This window comes from Micropterus dolomieu, linkage group LG21, assembly GCF_021292245.1.
Source record: "Micropterus dolomieu isolate WLL.071019.BEF.003 ecotype Adirondacks linkage group LG21, ASM2129224v1, whole genome shotgun sequence".
In the NCBI taxonomy this organism is placed as follows: Eukaryota; Metazoa; Chordata; class Actinopteri; order Centrarchiformes; family Centrarchidae; genus Micropterus; species Micropterus dolomieu.
Window position 1 is genome coordinate 15,393,208 of NC_060170.1, and position 21,821 is coordinate 15,415,028.

Genomic DNA, 21,821 nt, shown 5'->3' on the forward strand with positions numbered 1-21,821 from the left:
ACAGAAAAGTCCTATAGTCAAGTTTGACCTCATTTGATTGCATTTAATGACAATCCGATGATACTACCCATACTGATTTGCAAACAACTGTTGAACAGTTTAAAAACTTCGTAATGCATTGGCCAGTAAATATCTAAAATCTACAATAAATTATTATGAAATGTGTATCAAATAAAAGATTTGTGGAGAAATAATCAGTGCAACCATTTTGTAAGCGACAAAACAGGGAACTTACAAAAGGGTTCAACTGAGCACTCAAACCACAAGTAGTCAAAGCTTTCCCATTTATGCTGCTGTGTGTATGAAAATAACAAATTGACATGTTTTTAGTTGCAGGCCAGCCAGCGGTCTTCCAGAACCACTGTGACTTTTTGATTTTTTCTTTCCCTGCAAAGAATAAGAGTTCATGCTAAGATATATGCGTGCGTTGAGAAAGGTCATCTGAAAATTATCTTACAGGTGTTCAACAACATACAACTTTAAGCACTGACAATGAGTTCTTAATGTCAGAAAAATGTGGTTAGGAAAATTCTGAGTGGCTATAAAAATTACTTGATGTTTTTATTTTTGTACTTCACATCAACCTCCATCCATCCATCGTCAACCGCTTATCCTGCGTACAGGGTCGCGGGGGGCTGGAGCCAATCCCAGCTGTCATTGGGCAAAAGGCAGGGTACACCCTGGACAGGTAGCCGGTCCATTGCAGGGCCACACAGAGACAGACAACCACTCACCACACACCTTTGTTTTTTTTGATATGTTGCTTGTAAAACAGTTTTTTTTTTTTATTTTAAATTTCTGTGCAAGTTTAGTGTAACAGCATTAAACAAAACAAAAAGAAACCATAGCTGAAATATGTGAAAAGGTCAATGCTGGAGAATAACAGAACAGGATAATAAGAAAATAATGGCCAGCTTTATGCTGTTATTCATACTCCTTTGCACTGAGGTGGATGAAATTAATGCCTAATACTTGAGGTGATTTATTCCAGACCATCAGAAAGTAGGCCAGCGCGACAAGAGGAGGAGGGGCCTTCGGGCGTACTAAATGCATATTCCTGAGCAACTGGAGCCCCTTCAAGCTCCTATCAAGGATCTGGTCCAATTCTTCAGGGAATTAGCAAACAAGCAATGGGAAGTCTGCGACAAAACACAGACGAACCTCCCAGCACGCAGGCACCAGCCACCCAAGACTGAGGGCTTTCCAGGGCGCTCTCCTTTCAATACAAGAATTTTACACATTTCAATGGCCATTACAACTTCAAAGATTCAAATTTTCATCATTGTCTGTCATCTGCCAGTTGATTTGTAGAAAGGGGGTCATTTTGCATGAACTCCACACAAAAGCCCGCCTTTCTTTTGGCAAAGGAGCTTCCAATGGTATTTAAGCAAATTACAGGTCCAACTGCTAAACTACTGCTGGTTTTAGTGAAACATCTTTTGCCATGCTCAGAGGCTGAATTTAATCATAAACAAGATCTGCACGTTGAAAAGATTGTTAAAATGAAAGGAAAAGGACAGACAAAGGGGGAAAAAACTTCACAAGTGCTTGGTAATTATTTCCGGCTGCCCTATCTACTTAACCTTAACAATTCCTTCTTGTCACCGAGAGGAAGAAAACATGTTCTCTTCACCCGAAGGGGGTAATGGTGGACAGTTCATGACACAGTAACACACAAGACAGTGTGGGAGAGCAACAAAATCAGATGCCGGGGGGGGGGGGGTTTCATCTTGGAGCCAGCAGCAGGTGATCAAAAATGTTATAAAATGTTTTTTGCAGAATGTATGTTTTTATTTTCAATGGATAATGTCCAAAAGATTTGTACTCTAAAAGCGAGGTAAGAAAAACTTTCTGAGAATTTTGGAGAAAAGACAAGAACGATTAAAATACTTTGTACACAGTGGACCATAACACATTTGTAGTTGTGTGAAGCAGAAAAAGTATGTACGATAAGTTCATTCTGAGCTGAGGTAAATCATATTCTGTGGTCTGGTGTGTTATGGGGGATAGATGCATGAAAATCCTTCTGAGACATAGTAGAAATTTTACCCTTGAGATTAGTAGGCCATACTATGGTTACGTGTATGTACGTTACATAAACCATAACTGACACATGAGGCCCATGTATGGTAAACTGGTGCAATAATTTGTCCAGATGTAGCAGACCTTAAATCACATCTTAGGCGTGGATGAGCACAAAAGGTCCTTCATGAATGAGGGAGGATGTGTCAAAACAAAAGCTCTGCCAAATCACTGAAAACACTCTGCTCATTATCTGGCATTGTTTGCAAAAATACGAGTCTAGACTTCTATGATACTTGAATGCATTACACTGAAAGCTAGGAGGGTTATCGGCATAACAAACTCACCCACAATACCCGGATTCACAAAGGGAATGATTGTGGCCGGAATGTGGTGTGTTCCCAGGAAGACTAGAGAGGGCCATCACAAAAGGAAAACCCACACGGTGGGCACTTTTTCTTCTGCCATGTACAGGAAGCAAAATGAGAACTATCAAGTTTGACACTATTCACAGGGCCTTCACAGGGACCTACAATACCTGGCTGGGCAGGCAGAATGCCGGGCTTAAGAAAGGGGCGAAAAGGGCTGGCAAAGTCTCCGTCACGTGAAAGCGTGTCGATATTTCTGACACCTCCAGGCTACGTGCCAAATAAAGAGCATGGGGGCTTGTCGCTGTGGGGCCGCTGGGCCCACCGGAATGCTGAACGCTGGTACCCCTAATGCTCCAACTGAGACCTAGGATGGAAGATTTCTGTGTAAACAAGGTTCAAAGATCTCAATACGTTTAAGTATTAGAAACTGAAGGAAATTACATGATATCGAAAGGAAAGAAATGTAAAAACAATACTATTAAGAATAGTTTTCTTCAGAAGAGTTGAGATGCTAAATGCCTCTAAACCCGAACATCTGTGGAATAAACTGTATTCAGATTCAGAGGCGACCTTCATACGGTTAAATAAGCTATAAGACGTGATGTCCATTTTATTCCACGTGATAAAATCCATTTTAAATGTTTGGAAAACAATAAGATAATACTAGCCTGATTATCAGAGTGAATTATCATTTCATTTCACTTCATTAGTCTGACATCCTATTCATGTTAGCATTTTGGGTTGTATTTTCCCCCCAACCAATAAGCACTGGGTGATGAATTTGTCACATCGCATCTGTCAAGGAAATGTACTGATTTTTAAGGAATAGTCTGGCATTTTGTGAAATGCACTTATTGGCTTTGTAGGACAGAGCTAGATGATGAAATCAGTTCCACTAACATCTGTCTGTTCAATATGAAACTACAGCCAGGAAATGTTAGCTAAGCTTAGTGTAAAGACTGGAAACAGCTAGCCTGGCTCTGCCCAGTTCACTAATTAACACTTTACATCTCAGTTGTTAAAAAAGTTGTGGTTTTACAGGGAGTTTTTGTGATTTTCTTGGTCCGGCACCAGTGACTTCCTGGAGACTTGCTGTCAGTTGAGGGACATATAAGGTGATTTTCCTTTAAGGAGTTGTTATTTCTGTAAGTCGAACTCCAAAAACTTATAATGTATAGCTGCTTTGACCTTATCCATGCTTGTCAGAAACACTGTGGCCATGTTTCTGGTTCTGGCAGAGGAGGGTGACGACCCTATTCTTAAACACACCTACAAAGTCCTGACTGGCTCAAAACAGGGAAACACCGATTACTGAGCATAAAACCAGACAAATCGAATCACTGAAAGAAACTGGTAAATGTATGTATCCCCATATCATTTATCCCATCTGGTCAGTTTCAGATGATTTGCAGGTGATTGGTCAGATTTCCGGCACAAAGTAAGAAAATATCTCTCACGCTTGGATCGTCTTTGAAAAAATTATTAAGTGAGGCAACAAAAATCACATGAATGGTTTTAACCACAAAATCTGGATTAATTGCATGGGGAGGTGTGAATGGTGGTTCATTATGGGGTGCCTGGAGCATCTTGGGGTTTGGCAAAATCTAGACGAAGACTAGAGATGGACCTTGTCTTCTGAACATATTATTGTACGTTAAGTTAGTCAACTGAATAGGTCGGTCTTTTTCCTTCAACCACTCGATACTCCCAATGTGCCTAAACCTAAAGTAAACCATAAAAAATGCAATTCACATCTGCTCTTGCAATGATCCTGGACGGCTCAACTGTTTGATGTGAAAATGATCCACTCTCCACTAAACCAGAGAGGTGAGATGGCCCCATCCACACTACTGCGTTTTCTTTTTAAAACAGAGACCTTTTGCTACGTTTGCACCTCTCGTCCAGACTAAAACGGCAAAAACGAAGACCTAAAACGGAGACGTTTGAAAACACTGCCGATCTTGTTTTTCGTTTTGAAACTCTGGAGGGCGTTTTAGTGGGGACGGGAAAAAATGGAGGACTTTAGAAACAATGACACAGACGCTCACGTTTGGCTCTCTGATTGGGCCTTATAAGTCACGCAAAGTACAAACAAGATGCTGCTGACACAGTTTTTGACAGGGTATTTTTATTAAAATACTCCCAGTCTGTTTTCCGCCGCCGCCGCCGTTTTTAACGACTGTGTTACATTCTGTAACAGTCCCAGCTCGTTATTTGTCCTTGCAAAATAAAATCTGGTGTGGTTCTTTGTCTGCAGTACTTTTTGCCAAATCTTCTGTAACTACGGAACAGACCATCTTCTTCATATTTACACCGGCACGCGCATGCCCAGTGTGCGTGAACGGCCACTAGATGTGTGTTTTCAGTCGTTTTAGTATAGACGAAGATCAACTCTGATACGCAGCTAAAACGCTGGTGTGGACGGAGATCGTATACGTTTTAACTCTCCGTTTTTAAACTAAAACGGAGTAATGTAGATGGGGCCGATGTGAGACGAAACATCAGGTCAAAATACTGACACTTACAGTAGAAACAACATTTTCTCATCACCAGACTTGATCTGAAAGGATTAGTCAATTAATTGATTAGTCGATCCAAGTAAAAAATTGAATGCCAACAATTTTAATAAGTCATTCAGTGTAGATAAATATCTTTGGGTTTTGAGCTGTTGGTCTGACAGAACATTTAAAGACGTCACCATGGGCAAAGGGATGTTTTTCACCATTTTCTGACATTTCATAGACAACCAAAGTCATCTGATTAATTAAAAGCCACATCAACAGATGAATCGATACTGAAAATAATTATTGCATTGCAGATATAAGTATCTTCAAATCCTAGAAAAATTTCCCACACACAAGGTGAAATTGTCTAAACACCCTGGTACTGTTAGGAACTACAAATGTAAACTGCGGTACAGAGTATATTTTCCTGTTTGTACAGTAACCAAACAAGACAAATAAATAAATACATAAAGCATGTCTGTGCATGACTGGCTCAGACAACCTTTCTAGCGTCACTCCTGCCACATTGTTAGAGGTGATGGTGGACACCCTGACTCCGGCCTATCATAGCGCGATTCCCGTATTCCAAAGCTGCAGCTCGGCAGCCAGAAGGGGTTATAAGGTCAGCCGCGCTGAATCATGTTGAGTCAGCATGTGGTGAAAGCCCAAACACATCACCCTTAACCCCCCACTGTCCGGCCTACACCCAGACCAAGAGCCTCACTCATCAGCCTTCGCCGGTTCCCACCTTCAGACTTCTTTGAAGAGAAAGCGTGCCAATTACTGATTGGACACTAATAGAAACAAATATTGTGTTGCTTGTTCATGTGTGGGAGTGGTTCAACACTGGAGAACGAGAAGCAGCTGGCATGAGGGTCATCTTGAATCTCATATTACACATACCGGTAAGGAACGGAAAGAGAGGATTGCTGAAGGGGTCACTTACGAATATGTCTGATGCAGACACACTCATTCATTTGCGTGTTGCACGACAGCTCAAAGACACCAGTTCGAATATCACAAACAACATGAAGACGTCCTCTTAAGCTCTGCGTGCTTATGATGGACGTTTGTCACTTTTTTATTTTGACTTTTTATATTTCAAGGATGAATTAAAAATAAAAATTGGCAATAGAGGAATTGATAATGAAAATAATTTTTTGCAGCCCCAACAGTTTAACGGTGGTACATATGTTACGTAGCAGTGCACATTAAGGCTGTAACTAATGATTATTTTCATTATCCTTTAATCTACCTATTATTTTCTTAATTAATCATTTGGTCTACAAAACGTCAAGTATCCACATTTGAGGAGGTCGAAGCTGAGAATTTGGGGGCATTTTTGCTTAAAACATGACTAACGATTAATCCATTATCAAAATCACTGATGAACTCTTACGACTTATCAATTAATAGACTAATCCTTCCAGCTCTAGAACAAGTTACGTTGTGAAATTCAAAATGCAACACAATTTGTGTTATTCTGTCAACAACAAAAAAGCTAATGTTGTTATGATGACCCCCAATAACTAGAGACAAAAAACATTAGAAATCGGACTTTTGATGGACACAAAAAATTTGAAAAAAGCTCCTAGCTTACAACTAATGACTAAATGGAACTGTAGGCAAACAGCAGTAGTGTGCCTTTTTTTTTTGATCCGCTCTGCAAACACAACACTTAGCAGCTAGACACTTCCTAAAACTACCCAGCGCTGACAGGACTGAGGAGTCCTCTTAAGAGGCTTAGTCTCTATGGAAGAGTGTGTTAATAAATGAAATACTATTTAGTGGATGATACATAATAAAGCCTCTTGTCTGGCACTCTTTAAACACCAACATCCTCTGACCCACTACTCCAAACTCGAGTAGAGAGATTTTCTTTCTTTTTTTGCTTTAGCGGGGCATATGAGAGGACAACCAGACAAAACACACACTTAAGTTGTCTATGTGCGAAGGCGGGAGGAAGGGTGGGAGAGGAGGATGAGAGGGAGAGGAAGGGGGGTGGGGTGGTGAATGTGGTCTGCTCCACTGTAGGTCACTCTGTGTCTGAGGCTAGACAGGCTTAGAGAATATACACCCCTGTACTGCAGACTTAAACGGCTTGTGCTAAATATATCCTCATAGTTGGCTTTTTTTTTTTTTACTGCGATTCTGTGTCCTCGTTGTCCTCCATGCTGATTTTCTTCCAATTTCAAAATGTGAAAGCAAATACCTGCTTGAGGTCACAGTGGTTGACGGTACTTTGCCCAATAACACTGAAAACAGATTTCATTCTGCGGAAATTGAGTTCTCAAGTGTCACTAAGCAAACTGGCGTGTCCAATTGAATCGCCCTTACCGTGCTTTGAGATGATCTTGTGTCAACGGGCATCCTTTGAGCGACAGACTCAGAATCTTTCAATTTGATTTCAATGTCACACTTTCAAAACAACCAACAACCTGCTTTTAAACTCAACTACCTTACCGCAATCAAACCCCATCTTTAATCCAGATGTCATGTTACATGCCAGACAAGCGCTTTGCTTTAGATTTGCAAGAAACCAAAGATTTCAGATTAGCAACATGCCAAGCATCAAATGGTCCTACCAATTCAATACTCTCTTCCTCTTTCCATCTTCCTCCCTCCTTCCCCCCTCTATTCCTCACACTCTAATAACTGTCCTCCTCTGTCTCGTAAAACCCTAGTGCCTTTAGAGAACTCTATAACAAGGCTTCACAAGCGCTTTAAGATTATGGTGTTGTCTTTATGTGGAGAGAGGGAGTGCACTTGGCCATGGCTGGAGCAGAAGTAGACGCTCAGACACTCAGCCATAAGTGGGAGATATTGTATTATCGCATTTTGAAGCAGCTGCTAAGGTTATAACTGCAGTTGGTTCTGCAAAGTGCCAGAGAGTAAAAGCAAAGTCCTGACTCTAATTGAGGGCGGTCGCACACAATCTGTGTAAAGCTGTGTATCAGTGGCCAGCCAGCCGGACCCTGGGAGCTGCCCAGCATGCTTAATCAAACAGTAATTACAAACAAAAGCAGGTCGGCATGGGCACTCTAGGGAACAGCTTTGCCACTGGAGCTCCATCACGCAGGTCTTTTTACTTGGCATTGTTTCTGACATTCAGACATTGCCTTACATACAAATTTCAAACTTTAGGCAGTTTTGTTCCATTTTTGTGAGGTTTTAATTACAAGGAAACAAATGAAAACAGTGAAGATACAATATGGTACATGTTTTTGTTATTTAATCTGACAATTATGGTCTTGATAATCGATAAAATGTTTGGTCTATAAAATGTCAACGTGACATCACCTTGTGTGTTTTGTTCAACTAAAAGTGCAAAACCCAACAATACTCCTCACACTAGAAGCAGTAACAATGCAATGTTTGGCATGTTTTGGGTCCAAAAATGACTTAAATTATAAGTAACTTTTTTTCTAGCCACTTGGGGGCAATGGAAACTAGGGTTGAACAATTTGGGGGGAAAAAATCTAATTGCGATTTTTCTGCCCGATATTGCGATTCGATTTATGATTTATTAATTTCTTAAAGTTTTGCTAAAGTTCAACATTCACTGCCAGTTTAATTTTGACGGAAGCCGTGTCAAGCAGCACAGAGAAGATGAACCAGGTAGGAAGTCAGACACGTAATGGCATAGAGAATCCAGTCAATTTTCAAAATAAAACACTCTTTGCAGACTCCCGATCTTACAACAACAATAAAAACAGTAACAATTTAACTACATAGCCTAGTAGAAGCACAAAAATCAAGGACAACTGAACAAATAAGCAAAATCTGAACAAGTCAGCAAAATCAGACAGGTAAAACGCTGTTATTCTGAAATGCCAAATGAAAATGACAAATTAACAACACGTTCACAACGTGTAGGCTAAACGCTCCGCCGCTGAAACACTTCAGTGTGAGTTGATGCCGGACAAAACCGCAGAACAGCCGCTGCATGTGTCGGTTCGGCTGGGTCCATTATCCCACGTTTTCCTCTAGTTTCCGTTGTTGATGTAAAAAATCACACGGCCTGTGCCCGCACTGATTGGTGAGTAGGACCGTAACAGGAGGCGCATGGCGCTTGTGATTGGCGAGCAGGTCTGTCACACAAGGATGACAACGGAATGAATCTGTAACTGCATGAGCGTTTAAAACGGGTCAGAGTCGCTGTATAATTAACCTACATTTTAATCGTTGTCTTCACAATTAGCTAATCGCGTTCTTTCAAATCGCAATTTCGATTTGAAAACGATAATCGTTCAGCCTTAATGGAAAAACCCATCAGATTCGGATTAACATGATAATTCTTTTGGAGTTGTTTTTCTGTCCACTTGGCGAATGTAAATCCAATATTCAATCTCTTAGTCTGGTTTTGTCTCCACCACGTCTGAGGAAAAGATCTGGTTCTTCAGCTGCTAAATGCTCCACCAGGTTCTAGTGCTAACTGACAATTGTTCCTCGATGCTGTGTTTTACGCAAGCACAGCGTGCTAGCTTGACTAATAGCTGACTGTTTAGCTTAGTTTGCCATCGTACCTTAAAATCTGGCAAATTATTATAAACTTGGCTGATAATGACTACTGTCTGAGTTTTTCGTTATTTCTAAACTTCATTCAGTGCTTTGACTTCAGATTTTATTACATTTTAGATTTGTTTCCAGGGAGATATTATTTAGGGGTTTTTTTCTGTTGCTGCTATAGAACCAACTTTTAGTTATATTTCATTCTAATCCTGTTCTGAATTTAAAGGACGACCACGCAGCTAATATTTTAGAGCTTTTTTCTGAAGACAGCCTCCTGACCCTGCTGAAAACTGATGCCAGCTGTGGGAGTCGGGTGATATTTCTCTGTGGATTTATCACTACAGGCAACACCTGTCACATCACACACTGTCTTTTGATCTGTTATTATAAAAACACTGATTATAGCTGCTTTAATGACTATTCAATTATCAAAACAGTTGCCCATTAGGTTCCAGCAAAAAAATGTTCACAATTGCCATTAATATTTTCATCATATTTTTGAGCTGCAGGATATTCTTGCCCTTCATAGCCTAAATTTGCCTGTAATGGAGATGGCCAAACAAACTGCAGGAACGCGAGTTCCTGTAATGTTTGCATTTTTTGGACAGACGAGAACTAAGGACAAGATAATGAGAGTCGCACAAACATTCAGACAGAGTTTTTGGAGCGAACTCAAAATATCATTTGCCCAGGCAAAAAGGCAACCTCAACTAAATGAGGTTATTCAGAAATGTTCGCTACAGAACAAGCGACACGCCACTTTCTCCTCTGGCTGAGAGAGAGAGAGAGAGAGAGATACAGCGTGCGAACACAGCATAACCTCTCAGTGGATCGAGACCTTTGTTTGATTGGTCTAACCAGAAAGCAATTCACACTTATTGACAGCCTGATGAATGACTAGCGTGCTGACATACGCTGAATGCCCAAAAGGGAGAGTGCTCTCATTGCCCTCTTCCATGTGAGACAGAGACCACTGTACTGTAAACAGCTGAGGGCCTCTCTCTTTGGCCTGTCTGGGTGAGCATTAGAGTACTTCCCGCCGTCACCAGCAACAGCACGCCACAAAGGAACCTCTGTGGCCGACAACACTGAAGTGGCCACTGTCTTTTTCGTGAGTCTCAGGGTGTCTCACAAACTTTTTTCCATGCAAGCTTCTTTTCTTTCACCCCCTCCCCATTTTTTAGAGGCCCTTTTTTTCCTCTCCTCTGCTGTTCCTCTCAGTGGCCCCTACTGAGAGGACAGAGACAGACACTCCGCCCAGCCAAAGGTTTGTCTGCCAGTATGGTCAGCTTTGGTCTGGAACAAAAGCGCACTGACGCTGCCCACACACAGAAACACCCCCCCAAAACAAGTCCACAACAGACTCCCACATTCTCCCTGAACTCCCTCTTTCTCAGTTATCTCCCATCTCCTTCGTCTTTTAATGACAAAGCATTCACTTCAAAGATCCGTCTTTGTTTTGTACAGTTGGTACATTGCTAACCTTGGCCACTTCACATGCATGTTTATTGCTGTTTAGGCTGCGCTTTACCACTTCATTAAAAGAGGCGCTAAAGTGTCATGAAATGTAAAGCTAAATACAGCTGTGCCACATAACGGATTGAAAAGGTAATTCTGAACAGTGACTTCATAGTCACCCGTTGACCTGTGAACTAGATTTGATTGCACAGTTTTAACAGACACCTGCTCTTCAAGTGCTTTTGGAGATACGCTACCCTATCCACACCGGCTGAAGACTGCTCACAGAAAGTCATGAAACAAAGCTACAGATGTAGTTTCCAACTGCTAGGTAAATAGAGAAAAACACAGCATTTTAGCTTCATGCACTTATAAACATCATGTATTGTATTTGAGAAACGGAGACACCCGGTCTCCATAATCCTGGTAAGGGATTAGAGAAACCTGATTTTCCCAGCAAAGTTTTCCTGAATAAAGACAATTTCTTGACCATATTTAAGCAGTAGGTATGCAACTAATGATCATTTTGATTATCAGTTATTCTGGTGATTATATTATTGATTGTTTAATGTACAAACTTTTTCAGAGCCCAAGATGACGTCCTCAAATTACTGGTTTAATCTGATAAGCAGTCTAAAAACCAAAGACATATCATTGCATTGGAAGAGCAGGAACATGTGAATGTTTGGCATTTTTAGGTGAAAAGTTACTGAAACAATTCATTGATCTGTCAAAGTAGTGGCTGATTAACTTTCTGTCGATGGACTTATTGATTAGTCAACTGATCGTGAATGACAACGAAAGTATAGCTGTAGCAGCAGCGGGGCAGGATTAAAGTGGGACAAAAGTGGCCCCTCCAAGTCTTAGTAAAAATGGTTTCCACCATTAAACGTTTGACTATTTCTTCATCTTCATCTAGAATCAATACACAAGTAGGGGCACTTCTCTGATTTTACAGGTTCTAACAGGTTTACAGGTCTTTTGGCAGCACTACCACATATGTGGAAAAAGGGTTTTAAAAAGCCCTTTGTGGCTACGGAGGCAGCTGCGCAAAGTATGAGTAATTGCCTGAAGCAACATAATTTCAGTTGGGGCTAAAGATTGCAAGTTTGAAAATAAATATAATTTTCAAAAAGTGAGGTCTCTGTAGCACGCTAATCATCTCAGCTTGAGATGTTAACAGCTAATAGCATATCAGATCAGAATCTCCAAATGAACTGTTGACTGCCAAGCTGCATTATGGGTTAATGCAGGTGCTGGGTTTTGACTAGGAAGAATGTGTAGAATAAAAACCATTTCTGGTTCTTCTGCATCAATTTTGGTACTTTAGTTATGTTTTAGAAGTGCAATGGTAAATCTGTACTCTTATTTGTATTTTCATCATAAAGCAGTATACACAGTAGAAAAGAACAGCTTAAGACAATGAGAACAAATAATTCTGGACAAAATCAATCTGTTGGGTGTAAGTAGGTGTAAGTTTCCAGCTGAACAAGAGCAACAAATGTAATTTTAACAAATGTAAGCTGCCTCGAGGACAATGCAGGACAGATAACTCCAATCTGTGTGCTCTTATTTAAAAGTAACAGTGTGGAATGATTATTGATTTTTATGAAGACAAAAGCTGGATAAAACCTGTACAGTATGCATGGTGCATCATGTCAGCAGAGGCAGTGCAACTAAAATGCAAATCAACCTGCAGTTATTGATGCCAAACAAAGAACCCTCGAACTAGTGCCAAAGTTTTCACATTTCAGAAAGGGCTAATTAAATCACAAGTGATCGATGCCTGACATCCTGGGTTTAGATAAGATACAATGCACACACATTATGGCGATACTTCACTACAGGAGCAACACCCTCACTCTTACTATTTTATTGGTGGATATTAGAAATGATGTTAATGTTGTGTGGCCAAAGAGTTAAGAAAACATAAGGAAATCAAATACATAAATACATCAGGATACATCAAAAATAATTCTGTAAAAAACTCATTTTCATCACCATTTTCCTGTTATTTTCTAATGGTCACTGTCTCTTGAGTACATAGTTTGTAGATATAACTTGTCAAACTGTAAGCAGGAAATGTGGAAGTGACCTTGGTTATTTTGGAGTGTATCCTCACTGAGATGGGGTGGACAAAATATTAGAAAACAAAAAAACACCATAAAAACTGGCCATTGTAACCTGACTGTATGTAAGTGTGTACCTGGTGGTTTTTTCCAGTGGAGACAACAGAGAATGTACAACATGGGAATGCATTAATTAATGATCTTAAACCTTTCATGTTAGTTACCCCAAATGATGTTGCTTTTTTAATTTAAATTAAAGTAGCTACAAGTAGTTTTAAACTGCTTATGAAGCTTTCTTAATACTGATGCTTCTGTATGACCTACATAAGCAAACGCGGACATCAGCAAGAAGATCGGCTATTTCTATATAGGTATTCTAAATGTCTGTTACCAGGTCTGATTCCCTGCGAAATTAGACGAAACAATTTACAGCACACACACCGGAAGAACCTATGTTCCAGAGCATGTGAGCCGAGCGCTGTGCCAAGAGGGAGGATTTTGGATGGAGCACAGAGCAGAATTTTTAAAATGTTGGCGTGTCTCCCGCTCCAATTTTACTCACATACTGCTCACATGTGGTTTAGGCTGCTCAGTTCTTTTGGAGGCCAGAATAGGCTTTAAGCTAAAATTAAAATACACAGCTTTGTCCTTTTTTTGGGAGCGAGCGATATGAGTGGCTATGTTCACATTTTCCCGTTAGCCAGTTGAAAGGAAGCAGGAGGAGAATTTTCTTTAGAGAATTTTATTTTTGACTTTCTATTTTAGGGTTATAGCCGATACTGTGGCAGGACAGCAAGGAAAAACTGACCAAAGAGAAAAACTGCGAAAACACAAATCACCTTAGTTGGTCATTAAACAGATCAAGAGAAGTTCAGGACTTGAAAGAATTCAAAACCAAACCTGAATTGGCCCTCGTCTTCATAAACAGGAAACGTTATGTAATATGTCTATTTTATTTGGTCGCGTGCAGTCTATGGAGGTACAGGTCAAGGTGGACATTACTGTAATTAGAGCACGGCCGATATAATCGGCCCATATGAGCTAGTTCAATTTAATCGGCATCGGACATTTATAAAAGCAGATATATGACTATTAAAAAAAGAAAGAGTCAGATGAGTGTTGCGTAGTTTGCTCACCAGAGGGCGCGCTGCAGTTCCCCTGCCACCAAGCTACATCTTGCTGATGGCTTATGCGGCGTTCAGACCAAACGCGAATTTTCTCCTCGCAACGCTTTCCTCACGTGAGTATATTTGCTGCAAGTGTTCGCACACAACGCGAGAAGGCGATTTTAACGCGATAACGTGAGTAAACACAACTCGCCATTACAACAGCTGTATGAACCCAAAGTAAACATTTTGCTGTGATTAAATAGCAATAAACGGATTAAACTGATGCCAAAATAACTACAACATGATGCAGATTTGTTAAACATATGAATTCATGCTTTGTCAGGTCTGTCAGCAAGACAGCAGGACAACAACTTCTAAAATGTTTGTTTTCTGAATGAAGTTTGGATCGATCAGGGCTACGCTAACTTGGTCAAAGTAAAGTACAATGATAGCTGGAATAAAGTTACAGACACATGTTTTCTGAACTCTCCAGGTAGTTCAACCTCCTCGTTTTCTTTTCTCCAAGTAATGTCCAGTTTTGTCCGTTTTTAATATAAATATGAAGTCGTAGTCTGACAGAGCTAACGACGCTAACAACAACACTGGAACCGGATGTGCACGGAAGCTAGCTGCTGAGAAGCTCCAGTGAAGATAAATCAACGTTGTAAAGCTAATTTAATAAAAGCAGTTTACTCCGAGCTCCTCCCGCGAGTAAACGGCGTAGTTGTTAGAGCAGAATCCGACCGACTACGGGTGTTTATTTGTCCAAAGGTTGCAGCGCTGTTCCCTTCTCTCCCCCAAGTTTAACAGCTCTCAGCCGGCCAGCAGATTTTCAATTTCCCGCTCTGCCTGGCCCTTTCCACACATCGCTCTGAAGCCGTCTGTGACGTACGGACAATCTCAACACTGACAGGCTATCGCGACTCAGTGTCATGTGACTTCCTTCGCGCCGCTTGAAAGCACCATTATTATTTCAAAGTCATAACATTACTAGGAATGTTAATATTCATCACTATTGCCAAGCAGCCAAATCTATGCATCCTGCAAACAGTTGTGTTTAAAAAAGAAAAACAGTATTATAAATAAGTTAATAAGTCTTTCTTTCACTTGCTTCCGGAACAAATTCCTGTGCTAACCAGATCAAGATCTTTCTGACACTAGGCAGCGGAAGAACCACCGCTTTTGTCCACAGGGGCCACCAGAATAAACACAAAATTAAAGTTCCATGTACAGTATCGCTTTAAAGCTGATCTGCATTTCAGTGGCACCAAACTTTGTCATATTAAAATACATCTCCATTTACTAAACTATTCAGTAGCTGCAGTAACTTCTTTATTAACTTGTCATCGAAGGTTGGGAGTAATACGAAGAGAGGAGTAATGGGAGCTGTACCAATGACTACATTTGCTATGACCATCATATTGTTACATAAGCCTCCTGTCTAATACAAGCTCATTTTGGCAGCGGATTAGGAGAGATTTTAAACAAATTTTCCAGGAAGGTAATTGGAAGACAGTAGATCAGACAAACACCAATCTGTGTGTCACGTTGAACAGGGAGGGATCCTTACCAATTTCTCATCAACTGTGATAAGTTGCGTGTCTTGTCCTGGTTTCTCTGCCAGCCTTGATGTTGATGTGCTTGTAGACCTGAAAACCATGAGGTAGACGTTACACGCAAGGCACAAACTGCCAAGGGCAGACAACTAAGAGATACATTACACAAGCTAGTTACACTCTGCAAACACAGACTATGTTGGAGGAAGCGGTGGGGCGAGAATACAGTGAAAAGGAAGAGACAAGGAGGGAATCCCCCCCGCCACCTATTACTTCTGTCTGGTGATTCTCTGGCAGACTCTCGCTCTCATCCTAATGACAGGACGTGCTTAATGTTGATTGTGGTCAACTGTCAGGCGAGGACTGTGTGGCTCTTTGTGAATGTGCAGCCGTGTCCTGGTAGCGAAGGGCATTTCCAGATAATCATATTCCAGATTATGAATCACAATTTTACATTTATTTCAAATGTATGATTTTTACACTAACAATTTCCCTTACACCGGCTCGTATTTCAGTTAGAACAAAGGGGCGGAAAAAAATCAAGAACACCATAGCTGTGATTAACACAGCTATGGTGTACTTGATTTTTTTTCCATGTTTCTAGTGTAAACGTTCCACTTAGAGACGGGCGACAAATTAAAAGGGAAAACCTGAATTAAAGAGTGGAGAAACATCGCAAAAACAGATGCTTCGGTGTACCAGGGCTCACTAAATGGTTTAAAGTGATGTGAATAAAATGCTTCACAGTCACCAGATCTCAACCCAGCTGAACACCTGTGGAAGATTTTGGAACAACGTGTAAGACAATGATCTCCACCACCATCTCCATAAGACAAAATTACATCAATTTTCATCTTCAAATCTATTTAGTGATGAGTGTGACTTTCTCTGTTGCTATATATGTCCTTTTGTTATGTCTGGCTATGTTAGTTTTTCTGCTTCACTCAGGTCGCTCTTGCAAAAGAGATCTTAATCTCAATGAGATGACCTGATTAAATAAAGGTGGTATATATAAATGAAGGAATATCTTGCGCATGAATGGTGTTGTTCATCCCTCCAACAGATTTCCTCAGACTTGGCAAGGAGCACTGAAGCTGTTCTGGAGGCTTGCGATGGCCTGATTCAATTTGTCACCCATCTGTACTTAACAGAAAAAATCTGTTCCTTAAGTGCAGCTCCTTAGAAGGTTAGACGACCAAAATGTTGTACGATTCATTCTGTGTTGAAACAATTGTTTCATCCACAAATTAGTCAATGGTTTGCAAATGAAGCTTGGATATTTTGCCTGCTGATCAGATGAAGTACATAATTTTACCAGGACACTAATAATATCTGACAAGGCAAACATTTACACAAAAGGTCAGAAAGAATTCATTGATCAATCAAAAATCAAAATAGTTTAGTTCGAGCCTCACCTCATTTTTAGGCTTTTCTCTTGAACAGTTTAACTATTTCTTCAACTACTGATCTGCCTTTTCCCTTACTTTGTTAAGAAATTATGTTTCAAAGGCCAACTTTCTTAGCCAACAAACTGTCTAAGTAATAAAACAGCATCCATTTCTTATCATCACTATCTTTATTATTTCACATTTTGGCCATAAAATGAATTCCTAATTTGACAAATGTATTTTTACTTGGACAACAACTCTACTGTTTGGTTAAGGAATTCAATCAAACCTGTCATCTATTATTTATTGACCTTATACTGTGCATGATGAGGCCTGTGTCTAATTACATAAGCTGAGAAGGACATTGTGTAAAGAGAAGGTCTCATGGTGTTTCATTCTGTAAGTAGTTGGAGGAACCTCCGTCCCTGACGAAGAGCCAAATTTGGCCTTAAAATGTAAACGAAAAAAAAACTGTAAAGTAAGAAAACTTCAATGGAGCAATTAACAGTGACAGGCAGGCTCGGTAGGCAAAATGACTTTTTGAAGGAAAGCATACATTGCAGGTTTGAGTATTAATCCATAATCATAATCCATTAAGTTAAATCATGTCAGCTGACACAAACTGATGTCTGCTAGGCCACATGCTTAATTAGAGATTAGAGATACTGGGTAAATAAAATATTTTAATGTTCTTGAGTCAGTCCCTCAATATAGAATGCGAATATTGGCTAATGTTAGCGATATTGGTGCTTTGTTTCCAATATTTTATCTAGAGACTTAAAGTCTTACGGATTATGTAGACTTGAAATAAAATCATTGGCAATGTTATGATATAGGGGTGTGTGATATTGACAAGAAAAGATATCTCAATATTTCCTGGGATTTTGATAATTAAGACAATATTTTGCATCCTTCAAAAATGAGTTTGTAAAAATTTAACTTGGTCGTTCTTGCTAATAGGATGTTAATTGTTGCTTTCAGATGATATCAATGGAAACAGTACTCATTTATTTGCTTATAACTGAGGCATTCAAGTAAAAACAATATAAAAACACTGAAATCAACAGTGAAAATCTGATATACCATTTAATCTGTCACTGTGGCCCAGAGTTCAGTCGTAGCTGTGGTCATAATGACTTTGATTATGTCATCATCATTGTAGCGATTTGTTGTTTAAGAATTTATTTTCCAAAATCTCAGATAGCATGTACCGCCATATCACAGCAACAGATGTTATAGTGCCAACGCCAGATAACGCACTCTCCTTTAAAGAGAACAAAAAAAACTTCTTGTCACTAACTCATTTCAATAACATCTATTTCATTGTATATTCACCTGTCATCAATGTATGTGACATAAGAAAGGATTAGATAACACTTTATTCAACAGTGTGGGACAACGTTTTGGAGCACCACAGGGAATGGGGTCAGAGAAGAGTCAGATCAGAGATCAACAGATTTGTGCAGAAAATGAGGGCATAAAATAACATTAGCATGTAACATCAGGAGATCTGACCGTTATTATTTGTGCAGTAGTGTCCAGCTCACAAAATGTGTGTCTGGAGTCTAATAATAACCTAACATTAAGTGCACATTACACAAATATTATGAATAAAACAAAAATGAACAGAATGTGTCCAGTAATGTAATATCGAAAGCTAACTTCAACTCATAATTCAGAGGCCTGTCTGTTACTGAAAATAATGCATTTTGTCTAAACAGGAAAAAACTGTTGACTGTGAAGTGTTATTTTGTTGTTAGCTCCCTTGCAGCCACCAGTAAGGTCCCTACTGTGAGCTGACTGTTAAGTCAGAGTTGAAGTTAGCTGGGGTGGATCAGTCAGTGACACTGGGCTCTCCGGTGAGGTATGTTATTACATAAACTCCCGTCTCATCGAATAGTAGTAATGGTATGCATCACATGTGAGGAGCAGTGAGCAAAGTTTCATTTCGTTAGCTCTTAAACTGATTTCTAGTCAGACTTACTAGACCTGGCTAATTAGCTGGCTAGCCGAGTGCTGTAAGGACACGGGATACTATCGAAAGTAGCTAATAGCGTGGTCACTTTAAAGACTAAATATGCAACAACGGAAACGTTGTTAAGTGTGTAAACTCACGTAGTGTTTCCAATAAAGAGCGAAACCCTTTAACATGCTTTATTTGAGTGCCTTATGCTTTCACGCTGGCTAGCTTACAATCAGCTACCAGCCAGAGAGAAGGCCTCCTTATTTCGTCTTTAGTCGACTTGGGAGTTAAATATTTCAAAGAAAATGACTCACAGTAACACGGGCGAATATAAAACGAATAAACAATTGATATTGAATTACCTGAGAGGATTCATGGCCAATTTAGAAGCGACATTGATCACAGACAAACGTCCCAAGCCGAGAAGTGACATTGAGGACGCCATGATTGTTGTCAACAATGACGTATGGCGGGCGCGAAGGAACAAACAGTACGGAGCGGGTGACGGAGACAGCTGGCAATGAGATGGAGGACTGATGCCAGCGACTAAAATTACTTTACAGGGATGTGTTACATGCAGCGAGACATGTCCAGACATATCTAGCCTCTATTTACGCCACTGATGTTCGTTTCATATCACAAATAACGATGATGATGGTGTTAATGGAAAGAAACTCTTCACATCCAGAGTAACTAGCCTTAGCTTTTGGCATCTAGTATTCATACTCATTCATGCTCAGATTCATTTTTGGTTAAACTCTGTTTCAAATATGAAAAATTAAACTTGATTTTCAAAAAACGATAAGCTTTTCCATACTGATGAGTGTAACTGATTTAAAGGGATCTTCTGTCAGAAGTTGCTACTAGTATATTACATTTTAAATGCATACTCACAGTTTATGGAGTTATTGTAGGGCTGAAACACTATTATTTACTGTACGAAATTACATTAAACAGACAACACGTGTTATTTAATTTTATTGGAACATACTGTACCTGTCCTTAATCAGAGGTCATATCACGATATAGTAAAGTTTCCGGCAAATCAGTTCAGAAACTGTTTATGGATAATATCACCTAGCTGAGAGGAATGTTCAAATCCAAATTTTAAAGAATAATTTATCACAATGAGACAAAAATAATATAAAATGCTTGACCACGATCGCCTAAAATATCCAGATATATAAAAGGGATTAATTCCACAGTGTCAACGGATTTGTAAAATCTCTGATGGTAGATTAAAGTATCTCTTCTCACAGTATCATCACATTGCCCAACCCTATACTGCATTTAGGTCTAAAAATTTGATTCAAGTCCAATTCCTTGTTCTGTTTATCTACCTGTAATTCACAAATCAATGATACAGCAGTAAGAAAAAGTATAAGGAAAAAAAACTTTTATTGTTTCACTCTTCATATCTGTACAAATACCATCAAACTTTGTATGTACATATGACATTTACATTAAAAATACAAAACTATATATTCATAACAGAATTTTGTATTTCTCTTGTGATGTTTGAAAATAAAAATGCATTCTGAGAAGAACAAAAAGAAACAAAGTGATGAAGTCTGATATAGTGTTGAGTACTGCAGTACATTAGTCCTATTTTAGCTCTGCAAGAGCAATATGGAGCATGTTGGCAAGAAGACAGCACACAAATGTTAATGGCACATTGTTTCCAAAATAATCAAGTATTGTCCAAAACATACCTCTACTCTAATGTGGTGAGACAAAATAAATGCTATTGAATAATGTCCAGAGTTTGTCGTCTCCATGTTGAAACAAATCCAAAGGGCTAAAACTGTAACGTAAAATAAGAAAAGAAAAACAAATGGCTCTTTTTTTTTCTCTTCCATTTCATCACTGCTGTGTTGCAACTTTTACAATCCTCTTTTGCAAAACCATTGAGAGAATCCCTTTGGTCAGTTATTATGAGTTGTAAACAAACCAGAAACACTTCTGTACATAAAATGATTGATATATTCCCAATAAATAAACACACAGCCTAAACATGCATTTACGTATGTGTGACATAAACATCTGTGATAGAGATTTGACAGAAACAAGCAGATTTTTACAGCTCGGGGAACGCAATTTACAGCTGGTAGAGGACTTTTACTTACACGGTAACATGACAAATAAATAACACTGCTTCTCTTTGGACAAATATATTTCTTCATGATAAAAAATGAAAGTAAAAGGGACAACAACAAAAAGGGGGAAATGAGTGGTAACACAATATATCATGGTAGATAGTAAGCCTGACATTGTAAATGTATAAATTATAAAACACAAAAAAAGTATAAATAAACATCTAGCAGACTGAACTATATGTATACTTCCTTTTTCTTTAAAAAATAAATAAGCATACACATAATGTACAGTATGGACATGATTCCTTGCCCTAGGACTGTTCCCCTAGTGATGGGGGCTTATCCATCCAGTATAGAAGATATATGGACATAGGTCATGTAGTCTGAGTCCTCATCTTCCTCATCCTCCTCGTGGTCTTCTGTAATAGCTATGTGGGAGAATATATGGTAGCTGTTGTATGAATATGGACCACAACAGCGCAGAATATCACTGAATGTTCTCAAAAAAAAGCTCACAGCAAAGCCATTGGCACACAACCTCCCTTTTGTTTCTTTTCTGTCTGTATATGTTTATGTGTGTGTGTGTGTGTGTGTGTGTGAGAGAGAGAGAGTAAGGAAGGGTTTGTGTCACTTGGCATCAGCAATCACTGTGGAATCCTCAATTATGCAACTACCATTTACATAATCTAGCAAGTCAGGGCTGCAACAAGAGAAAATAGTGGGATGATGGAAAAGAGAGGTGGATGGGAGGTTGGGGGGGGGGGGGGGGGGGG

The 21,821-nt window shown here is 39.5% G+C and overlaps 2 protein-coding genes across 3 annotated transcripts in view; both read right to left on the reverse strand.

Annotated features, from left to right (window-relative positions):
• ndufs4 (NADH:ubiquinone oxidoreductase subunit S4) overlaps nucleotides 1-19,470 on the reverse strand; it is a 22,320-nt gene extending 2,850 nt beyond the window's left edge. Inside the window, exons 1-2 of the mRNA XM_046036120.1 lie at nucleotides 19,315-19,470; nucleotides 15,616-15,694 (exon numbers count right to left, since the gene is read on the reverse strand). Of these exons, the coding sequence (XP_045892076.1) occupies nucleotides 15,616-15,694; nucleotides 19,315-19,397 (162 nt within the window). The 5' untranslated portion in view covers nucleotides 19,398-19,470. The remainder of the gene's footprint in view (nucleotides 1-15,615; nucleotides 15,695-19,314) is intronic.
• Nucleotides 19,471-20,467: 997 nt separating this feature from the next.
• fsta (follistatin a) overlaps nucleotides 20,468-21,821 on the reverse strand; it is a 6,101-nt gene continuing 4,747 nt past the window's right edge. For both annotated transcript variants that reach the window (XM_046035076.1, XM_046035075.1), the window contains exon 6: nucleotides 20,468-21,476. In XM_046035076.1, coding sequence (XP_045891032.1) covers nucleotides 21,388-21,476 — 89 coding nt within the window. In that variant the 3' untranslated portion in view covers nucleotides 20,468-21,387. The remainder of the gene's footprint in view (nucleotides 21,477-21,821) is intronic.